Genomic DNA, 20935 nt, shown 5'->3' on the forward strand with positions numbered 1-20935 from the left:
ACTTGACATGAATGATTAAGTCTTATCATATTTCTATTGCCTAAACAATAAAAGAAAAGAAGAGACACAAAACAGTACAAGCTTCCAAAGTGCCCTGTATATGATTCAAATTCAGTGCCACAATGAACAATCGCATAATCACACATTCTGGTGCTTTGTTCAAGTGGGAGAAACTCTAAAGCATAAAGAAAAAAAAAAGAAAAATTAAAATGAAATCAGTTGATGAACATAATTCCTTATACAATAGTTTTCATAACTCTAATATAATGAAATAGTAAGCTGCTGTGCGCATACATTCTCCCTGTGCCCTGCAGCAGTGTTTGTAACTCAGTCTAGTTCCTATGATATAATCTGCAGCTGCAAATATAAAAAAAAAAAGACCTTGTGTTGACCTCTTTCAATGCTGCTTTCCAACAAAACTTTAAAATATTAGTCATGCAGTTAGTCTGTAACTAACGCTGATTTAAAGCTGCAATACCTGATTACTCCATTTTCAATTCAAACCATAAAAGTACTGTGAGGTTTATTGTAGATTTTACAGTAACTTACTAGCAACGGATATTGTATATTAATATTTCAGTAACACTGTAAAGTCTTTCTACAGTAGTGATACTGTAATGTGAATCACAGTACGTTATTGTAATTTACCAAAACTTTACCGTAACTTACAGGACCACTCAACCATTCCTCAGAATTCTTAGTGAATTACAGATTTTTACTGTAATTGCAATTTGCAGTATAATACTGTTGATTTGACTACTGTTGAAATTGCACTGTTACAGGTTGGTAGCTGAGTAAAATGTTTCAGCTGTTGCATAAATGTGTTTCTAGCTCTCCAGACCCTCCACAACCCGATTGTTCACTTAATCAGAAGCTCGTCTCAGCCAGAGTTCATAGCGAGACAGGGTCGAGACTAGGGCAGGACGATATGGCCTAAAATCTCTATCACGATATAAAAAAGGAATATCAAGAAAACGATACATGTGAAGATATAATTGACAAAGGACAAATTACTTCAAAATTCCAGCCATAAGCCTATTTGGAAGATTAATGCAAAGATGTTTCATTCTTTTTATTCAAGTGGTTTGCTAATTTCCTTGCAAATATGTTCTACTCAAGCAATTTACATCCTTCATTTCATTTTACTTTTTAAGCACCTGTCCCTGTGTCCTACACAGTCAGTGTTTATGCTGCTCTAATGGAGCTGAGCGTAGCATAAATTATATTGTGTCCACAGTGATATCAAAAATTACAAGGATATAAAAAAAATTATATCGCGATAACGAAACGCGATACAATATGGGCCATATTGCATCGCCTTTCGTTATTGCGATATAATAATAAACCCCTAGTCGAGACATGAACCGGGTGGACCGCCAAAGCTAACGCTGTGCTGATTCAGCCTCTGCCTTCCTGGTTCGTGGCAGAGGAAATGTGCTATATATTCATGCACAACATGGTCATTTTCTTTTACAAATGTCGTGTTTACAGAGTAGAAGTTTACTGTACCACAAGAAAACAATTTGATTACCCCAGCTTCCAATAGACCTATGTGCTTTGGTAAAAGAAGAAAGCGAAGATATTAGCAGAGTTCAAAAGCCAACTTCAGCAGTTATCGATGTTTCCACAAAGAAATAAAGGATAGCCCCGTAGTATAAAATAAAACAAATATACGAATGACATTTTAAAGCATTTTTCCACTCAATTTGAAATGTACATAAACAACAATATTTTTCTAAAGACTTCAGACGGTGCAGGCGTCACCTCTGATTCCCCTGGTAAATGTCACAGAAAGCAACCGGTACGGGACCACAGTCAAAACATTCCGTCGAACTGAATTATTGATCAACTTAATTGATTCAAAACCACTGTACTGCTTTACAATGGCATTTATAGCTTTAAATATGGCACAATTCATTAGATGACTTAATGCTTTTTACTGCTCCACTGAAACCTTGCATAGGTGCCGCTTCAAAGTCCACAATCATCCTGGTTCGGTCACGGTTTAGTCTCGCATCAACACATGAGGCATCACAACAAATCACTGTGGGCAAGTCTGTGACCGCAACAAAGCGCTTTCATTTTGAAGCGTACAATGATCCCGTAAACAAATCCGCACAGAAGCGCAAAAACGATCAAGGCCTGACCTATCGATCGACAACAATTAAACCGAGTTAAAGACGCGGGAGAAACGCGTGCGGGGATTAGATGAACACAACGACGCTACATTTTTGAAAACAAGCCAAGTCATCAGAAATCCCCAAAGCTTGTATTTGAAAACGGCTTTTAGGGCTGCAGTGGAAGCCGAGAGGAAATAGGCTTTTAATGCAGGATAACCCCCAGCTGTTGCCAATATCAATATCATTAATAATTCATGGAGGTTCATCTGGACGTTCCCGTGTTAAAATGCGCGGGAGGACTTGGTGCACCGTTCTCTTAGTGACCGAAATGAACAAAAATGGGAGGAAGAAGAAGAAGAAGAAAAGAAAAAAAAGGGCAAGTCATCACTGGTGTAACAGTATCTCGCAGTGGAGCGGAGCAGCGCCCGTCTGTCTGATATACGCCGCTGTATCAGAAGCTTAGCACGACTCAGCGTTTTTCACCGCAATAAGCCGTTTAAATGACACCGACATGGTTTTAGTAAGAGCCGAGAGGATTTACTACGCACAGAACATGTCCTAGTTTAGGCCCGATTCATTTTCTAGGCTTACTACATAGTTGCAATCGGTCTGCAAAGTTCAATCTTGGCTACGTCCTGATTTAGACCATAATATATTTGGTCATGGCAGTTATATTTTTGGTCTTGGATTGTTGTTGGGTTTCATAACGTTGTCATTTGGGTGTTAGTAACTTCCTAAATCATTACTTATAGAGTTCGGGAATGTGACGTCATATCGCTAAGCATTATGGGATTTGCAGCAATTGTAAACCAATGGAGATTTTAGAAGTTAAAATACTGGAGTTATTGTTCACATTAAAACACTTGGACACCACAGTGAGTTAGCTGCTGAGTTACTGCTGGTAAATACATCTAACGGACCTGTCCCACGGCTATTTTCTCAACTTTATAAACTGTTTTTAGCTAATGTTAGTCAATGGAAATGTATGCTAACAGCTGCAAAGATGGCCGATCTCCATGGTAACTGTAGACTTTCCCGAACTCTATTAAGTACACTTTCATCGCTGGTTTAATCCTGGAATAAATAATAATGGATAAATAAAGTGATAAATGTAGGCTGTAGGTTCTTGGTCTTGGCTTAGTCCCATTTTCTTTACTTGTATTTGAACCCAATATAAGAAAAGTATTAGGTTAAAGTACAAGAACCGAATACTTTAAGTGCTTGTAACCGAAAGTACAAGAACCTACTTGCACTTTAGCCACTTAAAAGGAAAGTGCCTATATTTTAACATAAGGAAATGCTACGTTTGCCTTGGAAAAGTTTGCATTCAGTCCTTTTTTTCACTAAACAATACCTTTAGATAGATAATAGTAGTTGTAAGACTAAAATCTGTTTCAGTCTTGACCCTGTCCTGGTTCAGTCCTTTTCCATATTTAATTCATTCCAGCTGTAAAACCACTGCATTGATCGTATAGCCTTGATTTCAGCTCTGACATCAGGTCTAGGCCATAGTTTGTCACAAATATCGATTAAAAAATAGATTATTATGGATGTTTTCATGGTTTCAGTCGAAGCTGAGTCTGGATTCGTCCCTGAGGCTAAAGCTAACGGTTCACGGTCGTTACATCTCGAGTGATTAACGGGTAAAAACTTGGTTATGATGCTTTTATATCTTTAAAATCACAACATTTGTCTTTATTTCTATGATTTCTATCCGAAAAGAACGCATTCAACAGATGTTAGCCCTTCAGTGACATTTTACTCACGACAAAACGCGACCACTTTCCATTCCCTGACCCGCTACAACCACCGACTTCCCTCGCTCCGCTTTGCCGCAGAGGACGCGTCCTCTCCCCGGCGTGACACTGCTGCCTCCCCCCCCCTCTTCTCTCCGGCTCGTCTCACCTCACACAGCGGCAGGTCCGGGTCCAAGTGGGTAAAACTATGCAAAACCACGGGGCTAGGGTCCTCGGATACCTCCAGCTTCACCCCATCCCAAATGCTTCGGACCTTCCATGACGAGTCGAACATCTCCGCGACCATCCCCGCCAGAGAGAGGCATCGCCGGCGGTCGCTCACAGCTCAGAGAGCGGCATGGCGTGGGGGTAAAGGTCCAGGGTGTAGTCGGTGGGTTTTGCGTGTTGCTTGTTGTAGTGGATGTGTGGATGGTAGTTCAGTGTCGGGGATGGATCATAGCTGCCGCTGCTGCGGGGGAATCATGACTCAGGATCGGGAGGGATTCTCGCTAAACTCCGCCTACACGAGGGCAGAGCGTTCAGGGAACCACCGGAACTACCACATGACCGCACGGTTATTAGCAACACGGTAAAAACATAAAACTATCAAAAAGGTAAGGGCTACACGATGTAAAAAATTAAACTGCGATTTCCGATGCGGGTATGCAATATTGAGGCATTAAACGATACTTGAAAAAAAGGCTAAAATTAAAAAAAATGGAACTAAAACGGAACTTTTCCAATATTTTTTTTTTTTTTATTATTTTTTTTTTTAACAAATATTGATATAAGTCAGATAGAAGACTTTGGGGATTTGGTGATGTGACTGTGGCTACTGATATTGCAAGCTAATGTGACATGATAATTTTCGGCATACACTGTGCAGGACTAATATAATTTATGGCAGGAATAATAAATGTATGACAGGACTGAACCAATGGGCTCTGGCTGCTCTGCTTTATGACCACGACACTGGGGGCCGCCATTGCTCCGCCATTGCTGTAGTACCTCCATATCGCCGCTAGGCCCCCATTGAAAAGAGTTTAGACACCTTAAAAACAACTTTAACGCCTGGTTTCAATTTCTTTAACACTAGAGGCTAGATATTCCTCCTGAGATAACGCTGGGTTAGTCACAATATATGAAACCAGGCTGGTTTTCGTAATATGAATTTTTGAAATCTCGTACTTAATGAGGGTCGGACTGTTAGCATTGGAGCAGCGCGAGCTACACGTCACGCAAAGGGCCGAGTCTACGGCGAAGATCCCGCCCGTATGCCCTCTTTAGGAACATGCTTCATCAGAGTTGGGGAGCAGGAGTCTGTAAATCCGCCATGACTTCTCCCACGGCCGTGGTCATTATGGTAAACGGGGAGGAGTGAGCAGAAGTCTATGGACTGAACAAGTACTACACAAGGAGTATGGTGCGTTCCAGGCAACTGGTAACTGGTAAATTTCCCACCTCCCCTTGGAACGCCACTCAAAGTGGTAATTACAACTTGTACACACAGAGACCTCCAGACTGCTACGAGTTCGAATGCGAGATGAAGACAGTAATGGCGGCCCCCAGTGGTGGAGCGCCGCTAATGATAAAACTGTAACAAAACCAATGCATCCGTGACGTGAACGTTACTTTTGGTCACAGCTTTCAACATAACGATATGTTGCATGTTTTTAATTTTATGTGGTTTGGAGAAACTTTCAGAACGTTATGGTGCGATCCACTTATGTCGGAGGTCGGAAAATCCGACCAGAATGAAACGTTATCTCCGTGTTGTGGCGTTCCAGTTGTCCAGGTCGGAAACATCGGGAGGTAAAAAGTTACAACTTTGTTGCTCATGTTCGAGCGTCATAATCAGTTTTCAGAGAAGTTTCCGAGTCAGAATTACGGAGTTGGTGCGCGTTCCAGTTGAAATTTCCAATTCCGACTTCCGACATCAAGTGGTATGAGCTAACTACTGTAGCATTAGCCGTTTTGTTTACATGTGACTTTAATCACCAGTGCTACACTGTAGTCATTATCAATTTACTCCGTACTTTGTGGTGGTGAACTACTTTTGTAACCACAGTAACCCTAGAGAAGACTTGTGTATGAATTGTGCTCTACAAATAAACTTGCCTTGCCTGCCAATCTGCGCCATTGGCCGCTCTGACGATCACAAAACACTCACACACCACATTCATACAGGCAGTGGGATAAGTGTCTTTCCCAAGGACGCCACGAAAGTCTGCACCTGCATAGGCGACACCATTGCAGCCACTGTCACCCCAAGAAAACCAGGACGAAACATGAACTATACTTGGACATGTATTTGCATTTTGTCCCACTTTTCTAATGTAGAACTGAATTTTTTACCTGAAGTAGGTTGTGTTTCATTGAATTTCATGCTTGTTGTAGGACATTTTCAGAGAAAGGACAAATCCTTTGTAATTTTTAAGCTTTAGAGCTAGTTTCTGAGGCATAGAAAGGTCTTCAAGATCGTTAATTGTAATATTTTACTGCCTCAATAAACTTCCGATTGTTATTGTGACAGGCCTAACGTGAACTAAAGCAAAGCTAAACCCGTCGCCACCATATCTTGACACATTGGGGTATAACGCAGTGATATAGCACTAAAGTGGGGGTCGAGACCCTCCGGGAGGACGTTGAACACTGAGGTGGAAGTTGCAAGATGATTTCAAAACAGTATTTACAACATTTTTAACACTGAATTTGATTTATTTTTGATTGAAAACAGCATATTTGTATAGTTGTTGCTGTAGCCATGTTATCAAGTAAGTAACTAAAAATAAAAACAATGCTAAATGATGAAGGCTCCAATCAACAAAGCCCTATAGCTAAGAAGTAGTTGATTGAAAAGTGTAAAAATAATAAATTAAAACCAAAGTGAAACTCTTCCATCTTAATGAAATCTCCTGAGAACAATGGAGCTATCAGTCGTCCCTCATTGTCGTAAAATCTGCAGAGTAGTCGTCTTTATCTTTGAAGCACAAGCCACGAACAGAACACTCTCTACCTGAAGACAACGGGCTGCTTTACAGTCTGTAAACAACACAACCGCTAGCAAAACCGCAAAGTGCTTTCAATGGATTAGCGTTAGCAAGTAGCCACCAAATATCACACAGCCCATGACGACTACAGGAGTGTTGTGCGAACTGAGGAACCAGGATGGACTAAGACGTTTAGTGCCAGGTCCAGAGCTGGAGTAAAAAAAGAAAAGAAAAGGATTTTAACCCCTTAACTCCCACCTGAACCGAGCACATTTTCTCCAGTTTGGCTTTACCGCAATCCAAAAGCTTCAGGAAAAAAAGCTGTGAAAATAGCAACAAAACGGAGACGAAAACAATGATGGAAATGTGACAAAAAAGTGAGAAAACATTGACAAAAAAAGTGATGAAAAATGGATGAAAAAATGGCAAAAATGTCACAAGAAATTTACAAAAAATTTGATGAAAATTTTATAAAAAATTGACAAAAACATGACAAAAATGTTACAAAAAATGACAAAAATATTACAAAAATTTGACAATAAAAGACCAAAAGACAAAAAAAATGACAAATGTGACAAAAATGTGATTTAAAAAAATGACAAAAATGTGACAAAAATGTGATTAAAAAAATGACAAAAATGTTATTCAAAAAATGACAAAAATATTACAAAAATTTGACAAAAAAAGACAAAAAAATGACCAAAAAAATGACCAAAAAAGACAAAAATGTGATAAAAATGTGATAAAAATAATGACAAAAATGAGACAATAATGTGATTAAAAAAATGACAAAAATGTGACAAAAATGTGATTAAAAAAAAAAGACAAAAATTTGATAAAAAAAAGGCAAAAATGTGACAAAAAATGACCAAAAAAATGACAAAAAAGTTACAAAAATGAGTTGACTACCAAACAAAAAAAATGATGGAAAAAAAAATCTGATGACGTGAGGAAAAAGATCCTCTCGGTTCAGGCGGGAGTTAAGAGGTTAACAACAGACGATAGAAAAAGCAAATCAGGGAGTAACAAAATTCTGACTAAACCAAAAATGCAGTGTTATATTTTTGCTGACTTATTCAAATGTGCTTGAAAATGATGATATGAGCGTACATTCGACTACATTCATTTTCGATGTATGACATGCTGGTGCGGTCTGTGTGGCTGTTATTCCACATCCCTCTGTAAGTAGCTGTTGCCTGTGTAGAGAGTTGTCTCGATGCCTCCAGCCTGAGTCATTTAAGTGAGAGGCTCCAATTATAGCAGCAGCTGTAACGGGCAAGTCCCTGAAGGCAGCACAGTGTTACGTCACGCCCCTGAATCTCTCTCACTATGGCAGCGGCAGTGAAGGCAGCGCGGGGATGCTAAGGCAGAGGACAAACAATCGCAAAGTCGGGACAGAAACGGCACCGAACCACATGCATGATGAAACCGGGGCTAAAGCAGAGCCGTGAAGTGTCAAGTCGACTAATATGATTCAACTTAGCTCTAAATATATTTGCGGACTAAAACGAAGCAAATGATGGAAACGGCGTAGTTAAGGCTGCACAATTGAGACAAAAATGAATATTTCAATAGTGCGGCGACTTACATGATAACGATGATGTAGCAATATTTTTGTCCCCATTTTTTCTTTATTTTTCGTCCCTTTTCCCCCTTTATTTTCCCACATTTCTTGACACTCGATATTGAAAATTTGCATATCTCCCAAACAGAAATGTCAACATTATCTTGTAGACCAGTGTTTCCAAACCAGGGGTACGGGGACCCCTGGGGGTACTCGAGGACCTAGCAGGGGGTACTTGAAACTATTTCAGATTGAAAAAAGGGGGAAATTGAGCATCATTTTTAAAGGAAAAGCTATATTTTTTCAGTAAAATGTGTTGCCTTGGGAGAATTTTAGATTTATTTTGACTGCACCATTGTCCTTTTTCTTACAAATACCATTTTTAAGTAATTACTTTCTAAATAAACTGCAACACCCCTGAGGTAGGGGGTACACGGACGACCATTGAAAGGCCCAAGGGGTACAAGACAATAAAGGTTGGGGACCACTGATGTAGATGACACATATTCTCTAACCCTTTATCACCCGCCTTAAACCGAGCGCATTTTCTCCAGTTCAGTTTTACCCAAATCTAAAAGCTTCTGGACTGGAATTGACGGCCAATTATTACAGGCCAGAGCAACGCCTCATTTGAAACAAAACTGATTTAAACAGATCTTTTTCCTCACGTTTTGTAATCGATGAATCTATCGATTATTTTTAGGATTAACCCCTTAACTCCCACCTGAACCGAGCACATTTTCTCCAGTTTGGCTTTACCCCAGTCCAAAAGCTTCTGGAAAAAAGCTGTGAAAATAGCAACAAAACGGAGACGAAAACGATGATGGAAATGTGACAAAAAAGCGAGAAAACATTGACAAAAAGTGACGAAAAATTGATGAAAAAGTGGCAAAAATTTCACAAGAAATTGACAAAAATGTGACAAAAAATGAGCAAAAAAATGACAAAAAAATGTCAAAAATGTGACAAAAAAATGATAGAAATTGACGAAAAAATTGACGAAAAAATGACAAAAATGTGACAAAAAATTACAAAAAATTTGACTTAAAAATGACAAAGGAGTTACAAAAATGAGTTGAATACCCAACAAAAAAATGATGAAAAAAAAATCTGATGACGTGAGGAAAGAGATCCTCTCGGTTCAGGCGTGAGTTAAGAGGTTAACTGCCTGGCTGTGAATGGTGTAGGAAAATTGTATTTAAAAAAAAAAATAATTATCACATAAAGCTAAAGTGGCGCGACTATTTCAATAATCGATTAGTCGTCGATTAATCGATTAGTTGTTTCAGCCCAAGTTGCCATGTTGTTGTCACTTTTTTTGTGTGCATTTTTGCCAGTTTTTCATCGCATATTTGTTTGTTGCGTTTTCATCCTCCTTTTCATCTCACTTTCCTCTCGTTCTTGTTGCCATTTTGTTGATTTTTTTGTTCCCCTTTGTGGCTTTTTTGTGCTTGGTTCAAATGGGGGCTCAGAGGCGTGTACTGGTCTAGGTAGAGCGAAACACTGACTCCATCAGCGGAGTACATGAACATCCTGAACGACCTGCAGGGCGCCTCAGTTCATGTTTGATGTCGCTCTGCCACCTACTGGGCAACATGTGGAAGTAAAAGAGCGTGCACAGAAGAGAGAGGGTGGTACAAAAACAAACAGATTTCCACTGACAAACAGGATTCTGCTTTCCTGCTTTCACTTTTCCTAAATAAAATCATCTGCTTCTCTGCGCATTCCTGCATGTTACAGGAGCATTAGTTGAGCACATTCCCTTCATGCTCATCACTGAGGGAGACGCACCACAGCATACACGGGCCTCGGGAACAGGAAGTGGAAGAAAGCAGGTGTGAAGCGCATCTGGAGCAGCAGCTGGATCCAAGATGGCCGCCCCGGAACACAGTGTTCACTAAATAAGCAATAAAACATACTGTGTGGGAAAGGCACGACGCTGGAGACGAGCAGACGTTTCTGCATTCGACACGACGGAAAAGTAGCAGCGCAGTGGCTGTGTGGTTAGCGCCCTTTTGTCACAGCAAGATGGTCCAATGAGAAAACATGAATAAATTATGGACAATGTTCTAAAATGTTTCTTTGCATGATTTTGAAGGTAGTCCTTTAGCCGGCTTTACCCAAATCTCGGCTGGAGCTTACAGCCTATAGGCATGTGTAACGCCTCATTTCAAGGCAAAGACCTACAAAACTGATTTCATATTTTTTTCTTGTGTTGTCTTCACTCTCTCGTCGTACTTTTTTTTTCTTCATGTTTTTGTTGCATTTTTATCACCTGTTTTGTTGCTTTTTTGTTGCCCATTTTGTGTCTTTTTTGCTGTATTTATGTTGCTTTTATGTTGTATTATAGTATTGTATTATTATTTATGTGTTTTTAGGTTGCATTAATATGAAAAAAAAAACTCACATAAAGTTATGTGATCATTACAAATATGTTTGATCAGTTATTACATAAACTAAAATATGCAGTGGCCAATTTTATCCAGTCATAGTTTGTGACTTTGTGACTTGAAACCTTGATTAGTAGTTAGCATGCTGCCGCTAGCTTTAGCATGCTGTTGCTGATCGCAGCAATCCAAAATACAATAGCGGAGGTTAGAAATTAACTCAACAATTGAATTCTCTAGGTTCTGTACTTCAAAATGACATGCAGCATGTCCATAGTCACTGAGGTTTAGTTGGTGAAACTCCATCCATCCATTTTCTTCCGCTTTATCCGGGGCCGGGTCGCGGGGGCAGCAGTCTCAGCAGAGATGCCCAAACTTCCCGATCCACACACACCTCCTCCAGCTGTTCTGGGGGGACCCCGAGGCGACACCAGGCCAGCTCAGAGACATAGTCCCACCAGCGTGTCCTGGGTCTTCCACGAGGCCTTGTCCCACTAGGACATGCCTGGAACACCTCCCGCGGGAGGCGACCAGGAGGCATCCGGAACAGATGCCCGAGCCACCTCAGCTGCTCCTTTCGACGTGAAGGAGCAGCGACTCTACTCCGAGCTCCTCCCGGGTAACTGAGCTCCTCACCCGATCTCGGAGGGTGCGCCCAGCCACCCTGCGAAGGACACTCATTTCGGCCGCTTGTATTCGCGATCTTGTCCTTTCGGTCATGACCCAAATCTCATGACCATAGGTGAGGGTGGGAACGTAGATCGATCGGTAAATCGAGAGCTTTGCCTCCCGAGTTGGTGAAACTTGTGTTTAAAAAACTTGCAGCTAAACCATTTTTATAGCAATGTTTCTCCGCTCCCCTGAGGCCGAGGCAGTTGTGGAGGAAAACGCGTGTGTTAGCAAAAACAAGGGAAGTCTCACTTTCGGTCCCAGACATACCGCCTTTTTTCGGTGCTAGATCAGCCAATAGTCGATATTGCAAAATGACCAAATATCGGCCTGATATATTGGCCAGGTGATAGATTGGTCAACCTCCAACACTGACAATTCCTTTTCCCTTTCTTTTTTTGAAGCAGCTGCACAGCGAAGGGGAGCAAGGGTGCGATTGTGTGAAAATCCCGAAGTGAAACTACTGGATATGTAGTTTCAGCCGTTTTAGATCAACTTTGCATTTTCTAAATCAACAAGGATAATGATAAAGATGCATTTTAGATGATTACCAAATACCTGCAAAAAAAGCACCATCCCCGCTCTTTAAACAAAGCTACGTGGCCTTTGGCTTTGATTGCAGCAGTTTCGTATCTCTCTCATGTGTTTGTTGACAGATACATGGACATTGGCTCACAAAGTTTTCTCATAACAAGTACACGAGTGAGAATATAGGGCTCGCATGACAGATCGATGTTACCAAGAACTGCCTGTGCTGCAATAACACGGCCTTTGTACAAATCAACCAACTCATCGTGAGCCCTTCAGTTCAAAACTCGATTTAGCTTAAGTTGCTAAAAGGGTGTTGACAGGTCTTACAGCATTTTAAGAAGTTACACGGTCTGAGATTTCATATGAGGCATTGCACTGGCCTATTGGCTGTAAACAAAAACGTGAGAAGAAAGCAACGAAAAAGAAAAAAAAATACCGACAAAAAAGAGGTCGAAAACACAACAAAAAAACATGGAAAAAGTAACAACAAAAAAAGCGATGAATGACTGATGTGTTTGCAAGTGTATCCTCTAAGTTAAACCATTAAACTTCCAATATTCATTCAATTGCGAGTGATTGTGCATCCCCCCCGTGGTCAAACTATTATTGTGTCAAACCTGTCCGACAATCCTCCGTCTCCTTTTTCTGTAAAACTCCAGCTGAACGCCATTTAGAATCCACCGAATCCACCACATGCCGCCGCCGCCGCCTCGGGTAAGAAACCGCACGTTCGCATTGGGACAACGCGACCTCGAGTCCGAGGCTCCGGGAATAAAACCTGCTCCGGGCTGTGATTGGTCCAAACGGTGGCCCCTGTGTTTGCTTTGTCAATAAGTCTGTAAAAATTAACCAACACGGGAAAATAAAGAGCGCACAGGGGCTGTCAGAGCGACATATGGCTACAATAATAAATCAATAAAAGTGGGTCAAACTTATGGCTTTTTACTCCATGACATTTCTAGTAATTCACTTGTTCATTTTACCCAAAAGATTATTCCTTGCATTGTTGTCACTTTTTTCAACTTTTTTGGTGCTTTTTTGACACGTTTTTGCCGTTTTGTTGCTTTTGATTGCATTTTTATAACAGTTTTCTTGCTCTTTCTTCACTTCTTTGCCACCTGTATTGTTACATATTTGTCGCTCTTTCATCATATTTTTGTTTTTCGTTGAACTGGATGAAATGTGCTCAGTTAAGGCCGGGGTTAAGAGGATAAACAGCCTTGTAATTTCTTCTTTGAATACTTAAACTACTTCTATATACTTGTATTGCAAATACTTTTACCAAAGCGCTTTAATAAAACTCTAGATCGAACGTGACGCTCGTTGACGTGGCAAATGTGGCGGCCATATTGCGATTGGCCGCTGAGGCTAATGCTAATAGCAAGTCCTATAAAAATGGGAGCACGGTTTTCATTGAAAAAACAGAATTTGCGATACAACAAATCAAAAACAATCACTGTAGAATGAATAATGGTCTTGAGTTCACAAGTTAAATATGGGTTAAATTCTGTCAGTTTTCAGTTTCAGCAGTTTGTGGTCACACAAACTAAATGTTTTGGAAGGAGCAATGTCAATCATTTTCTTTTTTTCTGTAACTTGAAAACAGATATGCTTTGCTTAATGTTATGTAATAAATAATAATGCAATAAATTTGTAAAAAGGTAAAATGCTTGCATATCATAAATATATGCAGTCTATATAAAACAAGTATACTGTGAATGAGCCGATTTAAAAGGGACTATACAGAGTTTAAAACTGTAATTTTCCTCCCCCTTCATGTTCCAGCAATGTCCTAATGTGTAGAATGAGCCCAGACCTGTTCATTACAACTGCCTCTAAAATCCTGCACTGTCACTCAGAAAGGTGTTCATTTGGTCCGAAGTGCCGTCACGAGCTTAATATAGAACCTGCAGTTACGTGTATGACCTGAGGTGGCAGTAGTGAGTATAAAAATAACCAACTTGCATCCGTTTAAGGACAAACACCATATCAATATGGCCGCCAGAACTGCCACTGGTTTGCGATATTAGCTTCGTAGAAAAGGTTAAATCATCAACTGGGCTGGGTTTAGGCAAAGTTGAGGACGTTTCGCTTCTAGTCACAGAAGCATCTTCTTGGCTCTTTAGGTCATAAAATACACATTATGATTTAACCTTTTCTACGATGGATACTCCGTGGATGAATGAGAGGCTTCACAAACATAGCGCGATATTAGGTGATGCAATATCCGTTTCGCAAGAAGCCACAATTCACCGCAACATCACTAAATTAAAGTCTTCATCTGACTGGCTGAGTTTGCAAATAATGTGTCGAGCTCAAAGTTCGACACTGCAAAAAGTAATTAAGTAGATCAGATAAACGTCTCAATTTGAGCATAATAATCCAAATTTTAGTTGTTTTGACTAGTTAATAAGTTCTAAGGCATTTGTCCTATATTATTTCACTTGTTCTGAGATGTTTCTGACTCGTTTCAATACATTTCGTCCTTATTTCAGGTCATTTTCTTTGCCGATGGGGTAAGAAAATTGGTCTTATCTCATTGGCAATTTTACTTTCTTATTTCAAGCGAGATTTACCCTAGAATTGGTCTGAAATGTCCTCAAACAAGCAAAGTAAACTTGGTCCGATCAGGAAAAGTGTCTGAATGAGTGAAAACCGCTCAAAACAAGATACATTTCCTCAATTCAAGTCATTTAAGCCAATGCTTGATATTTACTTTTTGCAGTGTAGTAAAGGTTTTAGTAAAACATCTCCTAATTTTGTTAAATGTCAGTCTTGTTGTGGTGCTGATGTAGTGTTTTTTTAAGTCCTGTTTTGACACAGTGTGCTGGAAAACTTGTTACTTACAATTTGTGTTTGTGTGTGGAACATATCGTGTTGAAATGGTTTAGTGAAATATAGTAATATCATTATCGCGATATTGCACACAGTGGTATTTCATGTTGTGCCGACCAAGTTCCAATGTGTTGCTATGGCGATGTCTTGTCTAGAGTTTTATTAAAGATCTCGGACTTTCACTTCTCAGCTCATAAAAGGGGTTGGTGATCCCTGCCATAGAGGCTGGGGGCACATATATGAAAGATGATGAAAACGGCTCCTACACAAACTCTTCACTGTCTTTCTCTTTATTTCTGAGCGACAGCCCATTATCTTGTCAGGACAAACATCCTGCCACACACTCGCCTCACGTCTATATTTACCAAAAGCTTCCAGAAGAAAACATAAGCCATTCTTCATGAAATCAATACTTGACATTTAAAACAAAGAGCACAATCTTGCATGTTTGCATATCTGCGCCGTTGTTCACTGCCTTTTAAAAAGATTCATAGTGGAAAACTCGCGGATCTAAAGTAATCCCCGGGCCGGAGCTGCCTGCAGTAACTTCAGGACAGTCGGGAGTAATGGGCTCAGAGTCTGAGTCTGAGCGGCTCCGCTGGATTTATGCCTCGCTTTAAAATGGACTGTGACGTTTAAATGAACCACATCAATGAAGCATGAGCTGGAAACTGCACCAATACACGGGAGAAAACGAGCACTGCAACAGACTAACAGGAAGTTTACCAGATACTACTCCTACAGTATTCACTTCTATTCCTACTTCTAAATAGAAAGCAAAAAAAAAAAAAGCTTAGTAATTGGGCAAACGGAGGATAATGGATTTTACAGCCCGTTTTCCATTTTGGTTTTTTACTATGCAAGAGTTTTGACGATCAAGAAACAAAGGAGAATGACTCTTGCCATGTTTTTTTTAATTCAATTTCAATAGAGCTCAACAGTCCCGCCCACTTCTGGTCACGTCCCGGGGTAAACAGTAAGAAACCCCCGTTCGTTCTGATTTCGCATTGACTTTTCAAAATAAAAAAACTACCAACCTGTTCTCTTCATCAACTACTTTTGATTTCAGACGAAGGTTCTTGAGCCGTCTTCTGTACTCTTAAGTTGAAGTGTTTCGCCTTTCACCGAAGAAGCTTTGTCCGTGACTCTACTCCTTCTGTATCTAGTGTGAGTTGGAAAACTTTGCTATCGACCAGCAAGAAACGAGGGACATTTTTTCGGGCTTTGGAGACGTTGCGGATTTCACTGCAGAGGACAAATTACTTGCAGTGATTTATTGCAATCCCTTAAATAAAGCAAGTGAGTAATCTTGCACAGGCTACAAAGGGCTACAGTGCACCAAAGAGAACAGTGATGCTGCAGTTTCATTTGATCATCCGCGACACGATCGTTTGAAGACGCTAAACCAGCAGCGCCGTACTGTCAGTGAGTATCCGTGCAGGGTGCAGTGACTGTGGTGTATTTTTGACCCCGTCTTGACTTTGACGGCGTTTGACCCGGAAAGAATCTGGGTCAAAGAAACAAGATCCGAGAAACCGACCACAATAGACCACGCTGCTTCCTCTGCGCTTCGTTCACAGTCTGACTGAGCTAATGAGAGAAATGAGCAGTGAATATGAGACTATCATAGAGATTATTGGCCAGGCGTCAGGTTAGTGAGGCCCATTTGTCGTTATTACCCCCTGTTTAGGTCTTTCTTGATATAAGGACATTTAGCAGCCCATTATCTTCATCCCGGCCTATTCAATCGTGTTCCAGAATTTGATGATGTCAAATGTTGTGATGTGGCCCGAGGGACAAATCTGGCCCACCAACAAAATTTGATCTGGCCCACTGGCAATTTTCCATAACAAATAAAAGAATATTGTCGCAACACAGCCACTAATGCTACCGCGGCTAGCGCTCAAGTCCGCAGAAGCTTTATTTTTTTTCCATATTGGTCGGGACAGTGCATGTTAATGAACATACATGGGTCTCATGTTTGTAAACACTAGGGCTGGGTACTGTTAAACAGTACCTACTTGGTACCGACCGAAAAGCTCCGGTAGGGGGCGGTATCGCAAAACTTTTTTTTTTTCGGTGCTAATTTTCGGTACTTTTTCTCTCCAAACGTCAATAAATGATCTGCAGTGAGTCTAAAAAAGCCTGAACTCATGAGCAGCTTCAGTGCAAATGCAGAAGCAAAGCAAAGCTGTAACTTACTCACACTTCAGTCATTATCAGAGATGGCAGAGCCGCGGTCTGAGCCAGGACTGAACCAGGACTTACAGTAAACTGGTTAAAAACCAGGACTAAACCTGGACTGAATAAGAAACTAGAGCTCTTAGACAAAGAGAAAAGCAGTGACAACACGGTATGACAACGAGAAACACATTGGCTTTACCTTTAGCTTTAGCCCCGCAGAGCCTGAAGTTACTGCTGTTGTTTAAACTCCAGCTGCACCGGAGCATTTGGATCAAAGATTGTTTCTGGAAAAAGTGAGGGCTCACTCTGCACTAGCCATGTTTGGAACAGTTTTGGTACATTGTTAGTGACAGAGTGAGCGCTCTCTCTATGTAACAGATCTTTGACGTGTGAGGAGCTTTCACTGTCGAACAGCGCAGTGTGTTTAGAAAAGTTTAGCTGAAAGAAAACGGTGCCTGATGTGGATCTGGTCTGTTCCTGCAGCTCAGGAAGTAATAACGTTCTTTCTCTCTTTTTATCACGGCTTTAGTGGGAATTCTGCTCAAAACATGAAGTTGCTGCGGCCTGTTTTCTGATGTGCCGTGTTTGGACTTCCTCCAGAACGATACTTTTCCTCTGCACATTATTTTAACCCAATTAAAATAACACAGGTATCGGAAAAAGTACCGTTAAGGCACCGGTACCGAAAAGCAGGTATCGTTAAAGTAGTGGTATCGAAAAAACAACAAACGGTACCCAGCCCTAGTAAACACGCCACACCAGATTGTAGCAATGGGCTAATTTCCATCCGTCATCGTCCTCCATGCGCACTCTCTTTCATCCTGGCCTAGTGTACATGTTTTTAGTGGGAGGGGAAACAGACACGGGGAGAACATGCAAGCTCCACACAGAAAGGGCCCGTCATGGTGGGAATCGAACCCCGGACCTTCTAGCTGTGAAGCACGAGCGCTAACCGCTGTGCTACCGTGCCGCATACACTCACTGAGAAGGCTCAAAACATTACTACAGCGGACGAATTTAGAACTCTGACCAGTCCAATAGCTGTAGCAGAAAAGCACATCCTTTGTTTACGCATATTAAGTAGCCATGTGCTCCTAGTGGAAAGCGCTGAAACAGGGCTAGTTAAAATGCTGGAATATGATTGAAGTTATGTTTAATTCTATTATGAGCAATGATCGTGATGAAATGTCCATTTATTTACCCCAAGAATAAGAATGCGTTCAGTCGTAGTGGTGGGGGCCTCGCCAAATGACCGGCCCAGAGGCCAATGGCCGCCGAAAAATCTGGCCCAGTAAATAATTTAATTGAATAGACCTGATTTAGGCCATTAAGGCATCTTCTGGTAGCACTCAGGGAAATCTGCAAATGTAGACTTTATTGCTTTTGATTAGAGATGATTTAATTTAGCTTTACTAATGCATTTCCAGTTCAGAAATGGAAGTTTGTAAAAAAAAAAAAAGTACAATTTTGTTCTATTAAAGTCCCTTTTGAGACTCCTGATTAGATCTTATTCTTGACCTAGGCCCGGTGGTACTTGGAAGGTCAAATATTTCATGAGGTGGAACTAGTTTAGTCTAATGTGTTTCGAAAGACGAAAGATAACCAAGTTTGTTTTGACATTTTTTTCCATTGGCGACAATATACCTAAAATTTTTGATATTACAGTCATGTAGGGAACGTATTCTCCAACTCTACAACACCAACGAACTTAAGAACTGAGCTTATTAGGATGGACTTCAGCACAAGCAAGGCACAAACATTTATTGCCAAACATGAAATCGATTCCAATTGGTTCAAGTTGGAACAGATAGAAGCCACGTGAACACAAGTGCTACAATTATGAACAAAAAACTCCGTCAGCTACGTGCCGTCTTCCTCTCTTTCCTCCTGTTTTGATAATTGGATTTTCCTGCATTTGATTCAATAAAAGAACATGAGTCTTTGGACGTGATCTGTTTGTCTGTCTGGTTCAGGAACGAGCGGAGGTTCTCGTGGGACTGAGGGCAAGACCAAACCCGTTCACGGCTCAGGCGCGAATCCTCTGATCATCCGGGTTCACAACAGGGACAAATAAGTGAATTCCCCACAGAGAATACAAGAAATGGGATATCCGCAAAGTCAGCCATCGTCCAAGCCGTTCATATACTAACATTTCACTTACAACCCTCCTTCAGCCTTAAGAATAAAAATAACACACAAAATTGTAAAGCGACTTCAACGACTTTTACATGGATATGAACCAGCTTTGGGGCACCTTAGCATGGATTTTTTAATTGACTTTTTCAAACTTTGCTGAGCATCTTGTAAAAATCCAAAGGAATATCTACGCTTTATATTCAGATGAACGCTTGCGGACAAATCGATAGCGGCGTAACAAACAGTCTGAGTGCGGAACTGCTCACAAAAGGGTCCGGTGATGTTAAGCCGGTCGTGTAAACTGCGCAATTTTAGCTTAACAGTCGTAATGAGGAAAATCTTAGGTCGTGGCTGAAAATCACTGGTGTTTGGTCGTACAGTGAGAGAGGGACGAAGATTTAAAATGGAACTGCCGTACGACCAAAGACGAGCTGCGACCGACATCGGGTATAGTCTGATAGTTTGGAAACGCTAGTCGCAGAATGAGCCATCCTCCATAGCTACGACAAAACTTTGGTCGACTAATGTGTGATTTTTTTCCTCCTTTTTTAAAAATTCTAAATACTCTCACATGCCGCTAGAGGGCACTGCAGGCCAATCGAGCAGCAGAAAGAAAGTTTGGAGTGAGCGAGAAGTGGAGGTTACTGCAATGAAGTAAACAAAACAAGCTAATCACGGGCTAAAAGCTAGATGGCCACAGCTAGAGGAACGAGTTCGCAGATGACGGCTTGAAAACATGGGAGAGGCTTGTCAACAGTGTCAACTAGTGCGTCTTATACTCCGGAGCGACTTAAAAGAAAAGAAAAGAACATTTTGGTTTAGACACTTTGGTAAATGGATCTTCGCGGAGAGACACGGGGGCAGTAAATCCCTGCAGTGACTGGTCAATGGCAGTCAAGTATTCAGCAGCGCTAAATATAAGTCTGAACAGGACACAGGAGTGAGCTCTCGTCCCTGACTTGAAATCTAACGTGTGAGCGGCTTTTACAGCGGAGCGTGACCTCAGAGAACATCGCTGCCTGTGGGTACATCCATAAATTAGAGGAGAAATCACTATCTTCGCCTACTTACATCTCCGGACAGCCTCCCAGTTCAATTCTAAGCATAAGCTATCAGTAAATCAAATTCTGCCGGTTGGTGCCAAAACAACCTTTTAATTATAGTTCATATGGGATTTATTCGGGCTTTTAGTACTACTCAGAGGTGGTCTGTACATTTATCTAAGTAGAGGTTAGACGGATCTGTCCTTTACATGGGCGTTACTTTCGTCTCCACTACATTTAAAAGCTCCAAAAGTAAAAAGTGAAAAGTTGGCAGCATTTGTTAAATGTGACATCACGACTTCCGCTTCCGGGTCCAAGCGGACCGGCAAATATGCGAGAAAAAAACATTAAAAACTCTTAAAAATAACCATGAATATTTCTGAAACTCCACGGAGAGTTACTGAACCTACTTATTTCTCAGACTCGTTAGCCAAAAATGCCGCACCTACTGCTAAAAAAGTAATATTTACTAAAGTCACTACTTCCGGGGTTAGCGTAGCTGCTGCGCCGTTAGCATTTATCTCCACTAACCCGGATGTAGTGATTTAGGTAAATATTACTTTTATAGCAGTAGGTACGGGATTTTTGGCTAATGGGCCTGATAAATAAGTATGTTCAGTAACTCTCTGTTGAGTTTCAGAAATAATGATTGTGGTATTAAAGCAGCACTAAGTAACTTGTTTACCTTAATAAATCCTTTCCGTAGTCCCTGTGGGGGTGATACAAGTGTTTATGGGATG

General features: G+C 40.9%; 1 protein-coding gene across 4 annotated transcripts in view; it reads right to left on the reverse strand.

Annotated features, from left to right (window-relative positions):
* The window catches only part of LOC306971251 (ral guanine nucleotide dissociation stimulator-like), a 71047-nt gene that overhangs the window by 30450 nt on the left and 19662 nt on the right, over window positions 1-20935 (reverse strand). Inside the window, exon 1 of one of the 4 annotated variants that reach the window (XM_079567470.1) lies at window positions 4026-4433. The exons of 1 other annotated variant lie outside the window; for it this stretch is intronic. In XM_079567470.1, the coding sequence (XP_079423596.1) occupies window positions 4026-4163 (138 nt within the window). In that variant the 5' untranslated portion in view covers window positions 4164-4433. Of the gene's footprint in view, window positions 1-4025; window positions 4434-20935 lie in introns of those variants that run through there. 2 more of the 4 variants (XM_079567469.1, XM_079567471.1) reach the window with 2 other exon arrangements.

This window comes from Gobius niger (genome assembly GCF_951799975.1).
Source record: "Gobius niger genome assembly, chromosome: 1".
In the NCBI taxonomy this organism is placed as follows: Eukaryota; Metazoa; Chordata; class Actinopteri; order Gobiiformes; family Gobiidae; genus Gobius; species Gobius niger.